We start from the raw sequence: 12,408 nt of genomic DNA on the forward strand, positions 1-12,408 counted from the left end.
GGAGTGTTCCTCGACACTTCAGTCGTATTCCAGCGCTAAGTTGTAGTTGTTGCCCTTACAAACGGAAACTCAACCGCAGGACATTCGCAAGTTTTTCACTTCTTCTGGGTCAGCGCCTGTGAAGCGAGCTGCCGATGATACAAAAAGACAACCTGATGAGAAAAGCAAGCCCAAACAGTTGGCGAAAGCGGAGAAAGAGCCTGCGAAACCGAAGGCCGTGGAAAAGAAGAAGAAAGCTTCACCTGTGAAAGTTCCAAAAAAAGAAAAACATGAGCCGGCAAAGTCGGCGAAGGTACGAACACTTCACAGCTCTCTCTTTCTTAATTTCTTTTTTTTTTTCTTTTGAGATATCTGGTTATCTTCAATCAGGCAAGAATGGCGATTGGTGACAAAAATAACGAGAATCAAGGAATTTTCTCGTTTGTTGAACTTATCAAGGCTAAAGTACAGTCTTTTGTGATGCTGTTAAATAAACTTGCACTTGTTTCATGGACTCCTTCTCAGCGTCTTAACATTCCACAGTGATGTGTTCACCAAAACAGACTTCAGTGTTGCTGCTCTCTATTTCCCTGCTTTTTAGGAAAAGAAGGAATCTGGAAAAAAGCCACGGCAGAGGATTGTCATGCTTGATTCCGGTTAGTTGACTCTTAATGAAGTTGCATGTGCATGAGCTGCATATACTCATAATACAACTGTCTCAAAAATTACTAAAGTACAGAGTTCTAAAAAGCTCTTCAGTGACAGACGTCATTAAAAAAAAGAGGGCCTTTATTTCGTTCAGATTCGGAAGATGAAGAACCAATCCCCAAAAAGGCCAAGAAGCAAACCAAAGAATGTAAAGCTGCAACTGTTGACTCTGATGAAGGTAGGTGCATCATTCATGGCTGACAATGCCTTTTTCTGTTCTCTGTGACAATGAATGTGAAGCAATATGCTTTTTCATTATTGCTCCAAAATAGCAACAAGCTGTCTGGTTTGATAAAAAGGAAAACTACTGTATATGCATGTGAATAATGCAACCATTAATATAACATGCTTTTGATCTCTCCAAGAAAGAAAAAACTATATATATTATGCCCTTACTCATGCCATGAACCCAAATATAACATAAAGTTCGTTCTGGGGCTGGCAATCTCGAAAAAACAAACTTGCTTTGTATTCATGCGAGTTTGGCAACTCAAGACAACAGGCACCAAAGAACTGCACTGCTGGTCTGTGACCTCGCACAATGTTTATTGCTATTCACTCTCCTTAAGGAGGTTAGAGAAGGCTGTTTTAGAGAAACGAGGAGAGAAAATAAACTAGGGGAATTTAACTATTTATGTACTGTACAGTCAGGTAAAAAATACATAAATGAAAGCATCTGTGAAAATGTGAAAAGCCACAGTTTGCTTGTGTCATTTCAGTGAAGTTGGGGAACCACCAAGCACAGTTAAGAGCAAAGGGGTTTTTGTACGTCCTTTCGCTTCACCTACTCCATTGTTTTTAACTCCTCATCTCTTAAGCCATACCCTGCTGCTCGCTCATGTCTAAAACCAGTGACATGCAAGAAGAAAAGTTTGCCACAGGTGGCCCTCTTCCCCCCTGTGGACAAGTGGCTGTGGTCACTTGAAGCACTGGTCAGACAGAAGTGTTGATAATGGGAGCTGGTTTAATCCTTGCAATAGCAACTGCGTCTTCTTTCCCATTGTGCAGGATTGTAAAATGGTGTTCAGAACGTTTGAGGGCGGGAAAAGGGCCGTCGTAGTGGAGCTGAAGAGAATGATGAGGCGGGTCAACACAGACAAAGTGTCATGCTTATTCATATGAGCAGAGGTTGGCGATGGACGCAAGTTGTGCATGAAAATGCTTATATCCTGGACGAAGGAAGATGGATCCGAAACATTCGGCATAGATACGGGGTTGACGAGGCCACCGGCCAAACGAAGGGTGCAGCCATAAACCATCTCGCCTACAGAGCAGCCGAGTTCTGGTGGGAGTGTTGACCGAACATTGAGCATCACGATAGGAAGGTGCGATATCCAACCCTCCGCGTGAGGCTGAGTGGCGAGTGCAGCTTTCAAGTGTTGATGTAGCCTCTCGACGCCGCCGTTGGATGCAGGATGGTAAGCAGTTGTGCGAATGTGCGCACAACCCAGAAGGGATGTTACAGACGTGAAAAGTGCTGATTGAAACGGTCTGCCTCGATCAGTGGTCACTGTTGATGGTGCTCCAAAATGGCTAATCGATGTAGACAAAAAAGTATGTGCAACTGTCTTTGCCGTTATGTCAGGCATTGGAGCTGCTTCAGGCCACCATGTGTTCCTATCAATACATGTAAGCAAATGCATATGACCATGGCATGGTGGCAAAGGGCTAACGATGTCCAAATCAATGGTGTCGAAACATACATTGGGGAGAGGGAATTGACCAATGGAGGCTTGATGTGTCATTGCACCTTGATACATTGACACGCTGTGGAAGTGCTGACCCAGTCGCTTATATCAGCGCGTATGCGTCACCAAACGTAATGTTTGGTGATAAGGTGTTGCGTGGCATGTACGCCTGGATGGCAGATTGAGTGCAGTGTATAAAAAACAGCATGGCGAAGCATAAATGCGGGTACTGTTAGGTGAAATGTTGCATCAGAGTGTGACGTCGTGGTCATGAAAGTTGACTTGCTCCAAATGGAGGGATGTAGAAGATCAGAGACATAGAAGTTCATCGTTGGATGCTTGTGCTGGCGTGAGTGAAAACAAGGAAAGGTGAACAGAACTTGTGGCTTTGATGTCAATACGACTGAGAGTGTCCGCTGCCCTGTTAAGACTGCCTTTGACATAGTGTGCATCTGTCGTGAATTCGGCAATGAAAGCAAGATGTCGGAGCTCTCTAGGAGTACGGGTGGCACTGCAGGACTGTAACGCCAAAATAGGTGGTTTGTCGTCAGTAATAATTCTAAATTGTAGCCCTTCAAGGAAGTACCTGAAATGCTTCACTGCAAGGTAGGCTGCAAGGAGTTCCCATCCGAAAGTACTGTATCGGCATTCACTGTAACATACCTGGCAAGAAAAGAAGGAGATGGGGACTCTTGCACCATTAATCCACTGATGAGTGGCTGCCACGGCTTCCAAAGAAGCGTCCACCATAAGGCTAGTGGGAGCACTCTGTGAAAGGTGACGCAGGAGGGCAGCTTGTGCAAGTTCGCTCTTAACAGCGGCGAAAGCTTGATCAATGGCCGTGTCCCAAGGAAGTGCGGTAGACTTGGCTTTCAAAAGGCAAAGGAGTGCTTCAACAGGATGCACCAATTTAGAGCATGCAGGGATGAAACAGTGATAAAAATTAGTGTGTCCGAGAAAACGTCGCTAGCCATGTGTGGACTTTGGTGGCAAGTAGTCGATGATGGCCGGAACCTTGTGAGACAGCAGAGTGATGCCATGATTGGTGATGTGATGTCTGAGAAAATCGATCTCCGGAACCCCAAACTGACATTGGTCAACATTGATGACAAGATCGTAATCACAAAGTTGAGTGGAAAGTTGGTGTAGATGTGCTTTGTTGGTTTCAGCATCGGTGCTGGTGACGAGAAGATCATCTATGTAGGCAAAACAAAATGGTAAGCCTCTGGTGACTGCTTCTGTGAGATGTCGAGAGGTTTGAGCTGCATTGCGCAAACCGAAAGGCAAAAAGGCCAAATGGGGTAGTTATAGCAGTTTTTGGATTGTCGGCTGGCTCAACGACGGTCTGGTGATAAGCTTTCACAAGATCGATTTTCGAACATATTGTTGTGCCGGTTAAAAAGGCAGTGCAATCCTGAATATTGGGTAGCGGGTATCGGTCAGGAACGGTGACTGCATTCAGTGCGCGATAAACACCACACGGCCACCAGTCATTTTTGTTCTGAGGCACCATGTTTAGTGCTGATGACCACAAGCTTGATGACGGACGAATGATTTTTAGTTGCAACACATGTTCGAATTCATTGCGGGCAACTTGAAGTTTGTCAGGACTGAGTCAGCGGAGGCAGCAATGAATGGGCGTGCCTGTGGTAACAATACAATGGGTTACAGTGTGTTAAGAGGTTTTATCCATTGGAGGCTGTGTAGAAATCTCCAGGAACTCGTTGAGTAGACCTGCATACGGTGAGGTGGGCAGTTTGATGAAAGTATGGTTGAGAGCATTAGCATGCTACAGCAAACCGTTGACTGACAGATCCGAGATGTTATCCACCAGGCCACAGCAGCTCATGTCTACAAGCAGATCAAAATGGCTCAAGAAATCAGCCCCTAAGATGGCATAGTGGACGTCTCTGTGGGTCTGCTCAACCTCTCGCTCATGTCTAAAACCAGTGATGTGCCAGAAGAAGAGTTTGCCACAAAATGTTCATAAACCCAGCTCTGTACGCTAGCACTGGCCTACAATTCGATTTTTATCTCATGTGATTTTGCCTTGTGACAACCTGGCATGGATGTCAAGTGATATTACTCGAAAATGTTGTAATGTTGTGTGTGGCTCTGTTGAAGCTTGGGACGTGTAATTTTTGTAATGTAATGTATTGCATGCAGCCCTGCGAGTCATTTGCTTTGACCTTTTCTTTAAAGGCTTGGAAGACCCAGTTGCATCGAAGCCTACCAAACTATCACAGGCTGCAGTTTCAAAGGATGCATCTCCAAAGAAGCCTGTAAGGAAAGTCAGTGGCAAGGAACCTCCAAGTCAGAAACTTGTGCCCGTTTCTGCTGATGATTTTTTCACAAGTGCTTCCTTAAGCCCCGCCTCCAAGTTGTCACTCAAGGCGGCTCAAGCGAAAAAGGTGCATACCCTCTTTAAACACCTTCGTATTTTATTTAATGTGAGCACGTAAATGGAAAGTTTTATTTCATGCACATTTGTATAATGCTCATCATTTGTATATTATAGCTAATGAGGTTTGCAACATGCTTTGTTATGGGAGCAGTATACATTAATGAAGCACCTATGTTATGCGTTCATTGTGATTCAGTGGGAGGGGTAACTTTCTGCCCATTCACTTACAACAACAATCTCGATCAAAGAAAGGAAGGATACATACTTGCATTCGCATATACAAATATTTTTATTATCGGCACAAAATTCAGGTATATCACATGCTCACAGAAGCACAGGGTAATTGTCGGCAGGATGTTGCACAGCAGAGTTGTTTACTGCCAACTAAAAGGAAAATGGGAACAACAGTGTGGTTACACGAAGTTAAAACATGCTGGCATATGTTGACCACAGGCAGCAGCCAGAATGTTGGCATGTAAAAGCTCATACGAAGTACCATATGTTATACGAGTTTCAGTCATATGAAAACCTTAATTTCCCAAATTCTTATAAATATTATTGAGTGAATGAAAAACTCTTCTATCTGATTTTTTATACGTAATCTCTCCCTTGCTCAATACGAGCTTGCAGCACCTGCAGAGCGCCTGGACTCCCGCTGAAAAAAATTTTGTTTGACTGTGCAACCATTCGTGCATTGCTTGGTGTACCTTTTCATCTGATTGAACTCATTTCCCTGCATTGCCGCCTTGAGCAGTTCAGACAGGTGATAACCACTTATTGCGACATCTGGCGAGTAGGAGAATGCGGTAGACACTCAGCATACAGGCCTTGAATGCTTGCACCTGTCATTGGGCTTTACGAGGACCAGTATTGTCATGCTCTGGCATCAAAGCTCGGCATGCTTGACCCAGGTGACAAGCATCTTTCAGAGATGACACACCAGTTTAAATTTTCTCTCTCCATTCATGTACCTGCTGCTGTGACAGACATGCATTATTGTACGTTCACTCTTCGATGAACTTCACTAGATTTTACTTCTTCGCAAATCTCGGAAGTAACAATTTTATTGTGTGGTAGTACATGCCTCGAGTGTGGCAGCCACACTGACACTGTGACGTTTGTTCAGCTACACACTTCTGCCACCTACTCAATATGTTTTGCACCAGTGACAGCAGCTTTTCAAACTTTCAGGTCAGTGGTATGAAATTTTAAAATCTTATTAAAACATTATAATTTTATAAATGTGTTTGTATGGTGGTAAACAATAATGCATAGCTAAGGGGAAAACATTGAAAAGGCTTTTACTTATCTGTTCCAGACACGGCACCTGGAGGTGCAACTTGTTTTATTTTGTGTTGAGTTAGTGTTTGTGTTCTGAGCACGTGTATGTGTGCGCACACACATGCACACACAAATGACAGCTAGAACGCAGCAAGATGTAGCATGAACACTTTGTTGCTAAATGGCTCCATGTCACAGTAACTGCTTCCATGTGCATGGGAGCACCACACTAGCCATGCACAGATTACGGCCTCTCAAAACGCCTATAACTAGCACAGAAACAGCCATGAAACTACACTTGTGGGCAGCTATCTGAAACTAGGCTGGCCTATTAGGCGCCGTGGGAATTGGTCGCTGTAGTGAGATGACATGATAGTTGTTCTAATGTGTTAATTCTTTGTTTTCTGAAAATATCTTGCAATAGGTAATTCTTGCCAGCAGTAGATAACAATTCATCACCTATTGAGGTAAATAGAGGGACGTCCAAAGCATATGGCAGAGTTTCTTTTAATACATGCTGCCCACAAACGCACATCGGGAGCTGCGAGTTCTGTAGAATGTTCTCAACAGTGTTTTTGCAACAACGTGTGGTGTGTGCCACACATTTTGCAGGTTTCGACTTCAAAGGAGTCTCATGATGACAATGATTTCCAGAAAACACTAGAAACGCTTGATGAAAAGCCAGAGGTGAGCAAAGCCTTTAGTGTCCCATAAGTTCTGCTTGAAACATTTGGTCTACAGAAAGGCCACTAGTCATTTCAGTTGCCACTGGCCTCTACTATTGAAAAAGTGCAGCAACTAATATTTGAAACCACAATCCCAACTGTATCAGTAAATGAAAGTGTGATATTTTATAGATGTGCCTAGTAGGCGAAATAGTATTGTCTAAAATTGTTGGTGCAGTAGTTACAGTAAAACCTTGTTTAATCGGATTTTGTGGGATTAAAAAAAAATATATGAGTGATCCGAATGCCAGACTATTGAAAGAAACATGACAACAGTGAATATCTACACACACTGCATTAACATGCCTTTATTTACTGAAATTTGTTTGCCCTTGTTTCTATATTGAGCAAAATCTACATTGAAACTCCAAAAAGGTGCAGTATGTTCCTCTGTAGTCTCACTTTGACGTCAAATATTGTTTTAGGAAAAACAGCTGGCCACACGTTCAAGTCCCCGGAAGGCCATCAAAGACACTGAGAGGTCCCAGAAATCTGGAAAACCTACTGAGAGTCCCAGTGAAAGAAAGGCGTCACCATCAAAAGGTGGGAGTCGTGTTTGCATTGTATATAATGGTGCCAGTGCTAGAAGTATCGAATTCTGCAAAAAAGAAAAGAAAAAGAAAAGAAGCTACAAATGATACCGTGATAGTATATCTTTTTAGAGGTGTGTCTGAGATTGTCAAGCCCTCCTGTAATAATTACAGTGACCTTTTTAAATTTTTTTTTATTATTTTGCCTTTCAACGTTGCCATATACTCTCAAACACAAGCACCCGTTACAAGAAGATGCATGACTGATTCGGCACTGTCACTTCTTTTTCATGCTAGTGTGTGAATTGCACATGTAAATGGAACATAATTGTTTTAGAAAGCTTCTAATGACAGTGTCAAGGGCATGATGTTTTATATTTGAAAAATTGTGAAAAATTTTCGTTGTTTCAGGTAATGCACAGAAGCCAGAAACTAGCAAGAAGCTGGAGAAGGAAAAGGCCCCAGTCAAGCTCACACCAGAGAAACGAAAAGCTGAATCACAAGGTGTGCACAGATCTCATAATTTGTTGAGGCTGCATAGACATGTGACAGCGCTCATGCTCCCATGTCCTTTGACGACACCTATTGCACTTTTGATCGTTGCTCAGGGGCAGTGGCGTGCTGCTGCTCTGCACGAGCGTACAGGTTTGGTTATGACCTGCAATCGCCACATTTCAAGTTACGCTAAATGCAGAAACTGCAATGTATTGTAAATGCGCTTTACAATACATTGTGCTTTAGATGCCTGTTTAGAGCACCTTAGAACACATTTTCTTGAAACCTGAGCAGCGTGTTGCAATGAGTGTGTTGCCTTGCACTTGCAGGGAATATACTACCAAACGAATTTTTGAAAAGGGCCTTACATAAATGGATATATTAGTTTGTTTTGCCCCACGGCCCCTCAGCTTATTAGTAAATCTCGGCTGCGGCGGTGCTTATGGCAGTATTCTAGCTATTGCGTATTTTTTGTTTTTTTCCCCCATACTTTCTGCTGCATGCTGTCAGTCACCTTCCTATGTGGGCCTCTGCAGAAGCTGCCCTCGACTAAGCAGCAGTCATAGGCTGCGGGGAGCGTGTCAAGAATCTCTACTGCCCTGTTTTGCAGTAATCCTCGGGAGACCTAGGGCCGTATTCTGTAACGATTCGCTTTGGAACCGATTCGCTCTGGCTGTTGTATCTGGGTTACATGACTCGGAGAAAGAGTGGAACGTCGCAGCATGAAGGAGACTAATGAATGAGCGGCGTTCTGCCGTTAGGTCACGTCATCATTTTTATTTGTACTTTGGGGGCAATATAGTAATTGAAGGATGTTGCTAGTTTTGTAAAAATATATTGGCTTGTATACAACACTTGCACATTTAATTTCCAATATTAACTGTGAGCTTCCGACGCAGTTGGCTGGTGGTTTAATTTTTTCGTTTGCGTCTTTCTTTCCTCTCTCTCTCTCTCTCTCTCGCTAGGTGGTGCACCATACGTTAAGCCGCAGCTCTAGGAGGATTTCGTTCAGCCGTGGCTAAGCTTCTTAGGGAGGGCGGTTGCGATGAGAGTTCGGTTTACACATCCCACAACTTCAAGAATCTTGTCACAGTCAAGGAAGCATTTTTGACTGCAGCTTTTTCCTGCACCATAGAGCGAAATCTCACATCCCTTTCTCTTTTTCCTACACCGTAATGACGCCAGCGACAGTGGTAATGACAACTGACTGACAGTTGCAACAACCCAATAGCTTCTACATTCCAGATGCACTGCTGAAAACAATCCGTGACAAAAAAAACGTAGCACGCACAGCACTTGAGTAACAGTGCCAATGCTACTAAATCTTGTGGTCCATGATATTCTAGTTCATCACAAATCCATCACACTATCTTTTTGGATAGCCTAAAATGCCTTCAGAGCTCTCCTTCACTCATGTCGAACGCGTCGGGCCATTGCCTCTTGTCTTTGGCCAACGCTCACTGGCAACACAACAAAAGAAGTCGCTATCATAGTCTCTGTTGTCTCGCCAGTCAGTGGGAGACTAGAGAGAAAGAGTGTGTGATTCAGAAGGGGAAGAGGCGCTGTTTTGTGCAGCCCTTTAGGGAGCACGACTCAGCGCCTTGGGAAAGGGGAGGGGGACATAAAGAAGAAAGAAAAGAGAGAAGGTCGAGATGATTGCAGAGCAGACGGCCATGGTTGCCCTAGCAACCCTCAAGATCATGTTTGCGACTGCATGCAACCCTTGAGCGATCCACTTCTCCGCAGTTCCACTCGTAGCAGACGATTGGTTCAATTCCAGATGATTGACAACCTGTGTGACGACAACAAAATTTATAGTCACGCCCACCAGGGACGACAACGAAGTGCCGACCAATGGCATTCGTGAGAGCAAACCGGTTCCAAAGCAAACTATTACTGAATAAGGTCCGGGGTCTAGGAAAGTGTGCATGCGTGCACACGCAAGTAAGCAGAGTTCAAAAATCGCCCTATGGCCGGCATCACTGAGCTGCTGCCACCTGGCATCACCTGGCTGCTGGCTGGGAGTTTGGAACGTGGTTGCAAGAAACTTTTATTCAACTGCAGAGCTTTCCGAAAAACCCATATGGGTTCCCTGTGTAGCTTTGCAGTGTTGTCAGGCGGATATTATTTACCTTTCACGGAACTTCCATCACCTTGCGGATTTTCTCAGAACTCATTTGCCGTTACTAAAGCGCCATGATATACCACAACCGTAATTTTATGGTGATAATTTTATCAGGAAAAATGAGACACAGTGTAATCTTGAAAACTTTCATGTATTACAAAATTATGCAGAAAGGAGAAGGGTTCACTGCCATTTTCTCTGCGTGGCTGAGACAGATGTACATACGCACATTTTCTAGCGTGATACAGAAACTGTGACCTTGGCATTTAAAAGAAGGTGAAATTCCTGCCACATTTTCTTTCCCCCTTTTTCATCTCTCTCCCTCTTTTTCTTTCTTTCATACTTTTTTCGCGCAGAATTGAGGGGTCTCTCCTAAGCTTTTCCTCTATGGCAGGGTCAGAGCAATGCTGGTCGGATGAGACGCCACCACATGATTTGGCACACTGCTGAGAGCATTGTCGGAGCGCAGTACGTTCGAATTAACCGCTGCAATTGCTTGCACGTTCGAATTATCCGGCGTTTTTATTCAGTGGAATGCACAACTTTGATGGGACCACAGCGTGAGTTTGAATTAACAAGATTTGACTGTACCATAATACAGTATCAGCGTGTTACATTTAAAATATTTTAGCCCACTCTGTTGCCTTAACTTGACCAAGTTGAATATCCCCAAGATATGTTCATGCTTTTCTAGGAACATTTTTTTCACGTCGAACCTTGTGTATTCTGGACTAGCATTTCCTGTCCCACTGATGTCAAGCTAATAGAAGCTGACTGCATGTGATGTCCTTGTGCTTTTTAAAACAAGATACCCTTTTCTGATGTAATGTTATCAATTTTTCATTAGTTGCTGCCAGCCCACTGTCAAAGAAGCCTGAGGAAGCAACACCTGGCAAGCAAGCTGTGAAGAAAGAACAGCCTGCACCTTCTAAGGTATGCTTTATTTCCAAAAGTTCATGTTTAGTATGCACAAAGAAAAGTGTGGCGGGTTAGTGTGAGTTGCATGGATTTCATCTGGCATGGAAAGTACAGTACTTTGAGTTCTGTAGGTTCAAAGGTAACGTTGGACAGCTTCGTGATGCTCTGTAGATATTGAAAAAGTCATTTCTCTGTTAATGTTTTTTTTTTAACTGTTCCAAAGGAAGAAGTACCCAAGAAAGGGAAGCCGGCTGCTGCCACCACGCCTTCCTTTCGGAGAGGAAATGCCGCTAGCTACCAGAGTTACCTCAACAGAGAAGGCCCGAGGTTGCTGGGAACACGAGACATACCAGAGGTGCTGTCGGCATAGCTCTGATTTTTATGTGTTGTCCAGTTCCTCAATCATTGATGCTGCCAGCACAAGGAATCATGCATGATACATGTAGTGATGGAACCACACCTGTTTGATTACCATTATTTGTGAATTTAGATCATCAGCATCATCATCATCATCAGCCTGGTTATGCCCACTGCAGGGCAAAGGCCTCTCCCATACTTCTCCAACTACCCCGGTCATGTACTAATTGTGGCCATGTTGTCCCTGCAAACTTCTTAATCTCATCCACCCACCTAACTTTCTGCCGCCCTCTGCTACGCTTTCCTTCCCTTGGAATCCATTCCGTAACTCTTAATGACCATCGGTTATCTTCCCTCCTCATTACGTGTCCTGCCCATGCCCAATCTGCTCTTTTCTTATCCCTTAACGTTACACCTATCATTCTTCTTTCCATAGCTCGTTGCGTCGTCCTCAATTTATGTAGAACCCTTTTCGTAAGCCTCCAGGTTTCTGCCCCGTACGTGAGTACTGGTGAGACACAGCTTTTAGATAGCAATTTAGATACGTGGCCTAAACAAAGTCAATACTGATGGCTTTCGTGCATGATTTCTTGAAGAAAAAGAAAACCATGTTACTTGAATCAATGCTTGCATTCGATATCACACTGACACTTTGCTTGAGTGCACGTGCAGTCGAAACCACTTATAACGATGCCGGCTTTAAGGGGAGACGCGGGTCGAAAAACGGCGATTTTCATCAGAAAAGTCAGTTTTATGTTTTTGACTGTTTCAGCAAGATTGATCCCTCCTCTTTCACATATAAAGAAATCAGAGCCGTAAATGATAGGGAAATTATAAATAAACTCGGTGAAAACACCCGAGGTGGCGAGAAAAGGTGCAAATCTGGCCCATTTTTCAGCGCGCGATGCGTCAAATCGCGGCGTCGCAAGCTATTGGGCTTGTGCAAGGCAGTAGGCCTACGCTTTTTCTCTCCGAGGTCGGCTTTGCCGCGTCACAATCTCGCCGGGAAGTAATAATAAAAACATTTCACCGCCAAAACCGAGCGCTTTCGCTGGATTTCTAAATCACGTGGTGCGATTCCGGCCACGCCATTGGCTGCTAGCGCACGAGGCGGCCGCAGGTTGTCTGCTCTTTCTGCGACGCGCCGCTCTCTCGACGTGTTCCCAGGCTTTCAGGCATTTTTCTGCTCCTTGTTTCG

At 44.1% G+C, this 12,408-nt stretch overlaps 1 protein-coding gene across 1 annotated transcript in view; it reads left to right on the forward strand.

Moving 5' to 3' along the window:
- Window positions 1-12,408, forward strand: part of Gnf1 (germ line transcription factor 1) — a 62,539-nt gene that overhangs the window by 280 nt on the left and 49,851 nt on the right. Inside the window, exons 2-10 of the mRNA XM_050193995.3 lie at window positions 80-292; window positions 581-635; window positions 782-865; window positions 4,578-4,786; window positions 6,673-6,747; window positions 7,211-7,328; window positions 7,727-7,819; window positions 10,783-10,868; window positions 11,077-11,208. Of these exons, the coding sequence (XP_050049952.2) occupies window positions 80-292; window positions 581-635; window positions 782-865; window positions 4,578-4,786; window positions 6,673-6,747; window positions 7,211-7,328; window positions 7,727-7,819; window positions 10,783-10,868; window positions 11,077-11,208 (1,065 nt within the window). The remainder of the gene's footprint in view (window positions 1-79; window positions 293-580; window positions 636-781; window positions 866-4,577; window positions 4,787-6,672; window positions 6,748-7,210; window positions 7,329-7,726; window positions 7,820-10,782; window positions 10,869-11,076; window positions 11,209-12,408) is intronic.

Source organism: Dermacentor andersoni, chromosome 3 (assembly GCF_023375885.2).
Source record: "Dermacentor andersoni chromosome 3, qqDerAnde1_hic_scaffold, whole genome shotgun sequence".
In the NCBI taxonomy this organism is placed as follows: Eukaryota; Metazoa; Arthropoda; class Arachnida; order Ixodida; family Ixodidae; genus Dermacentor; species Dermacentor andersoni.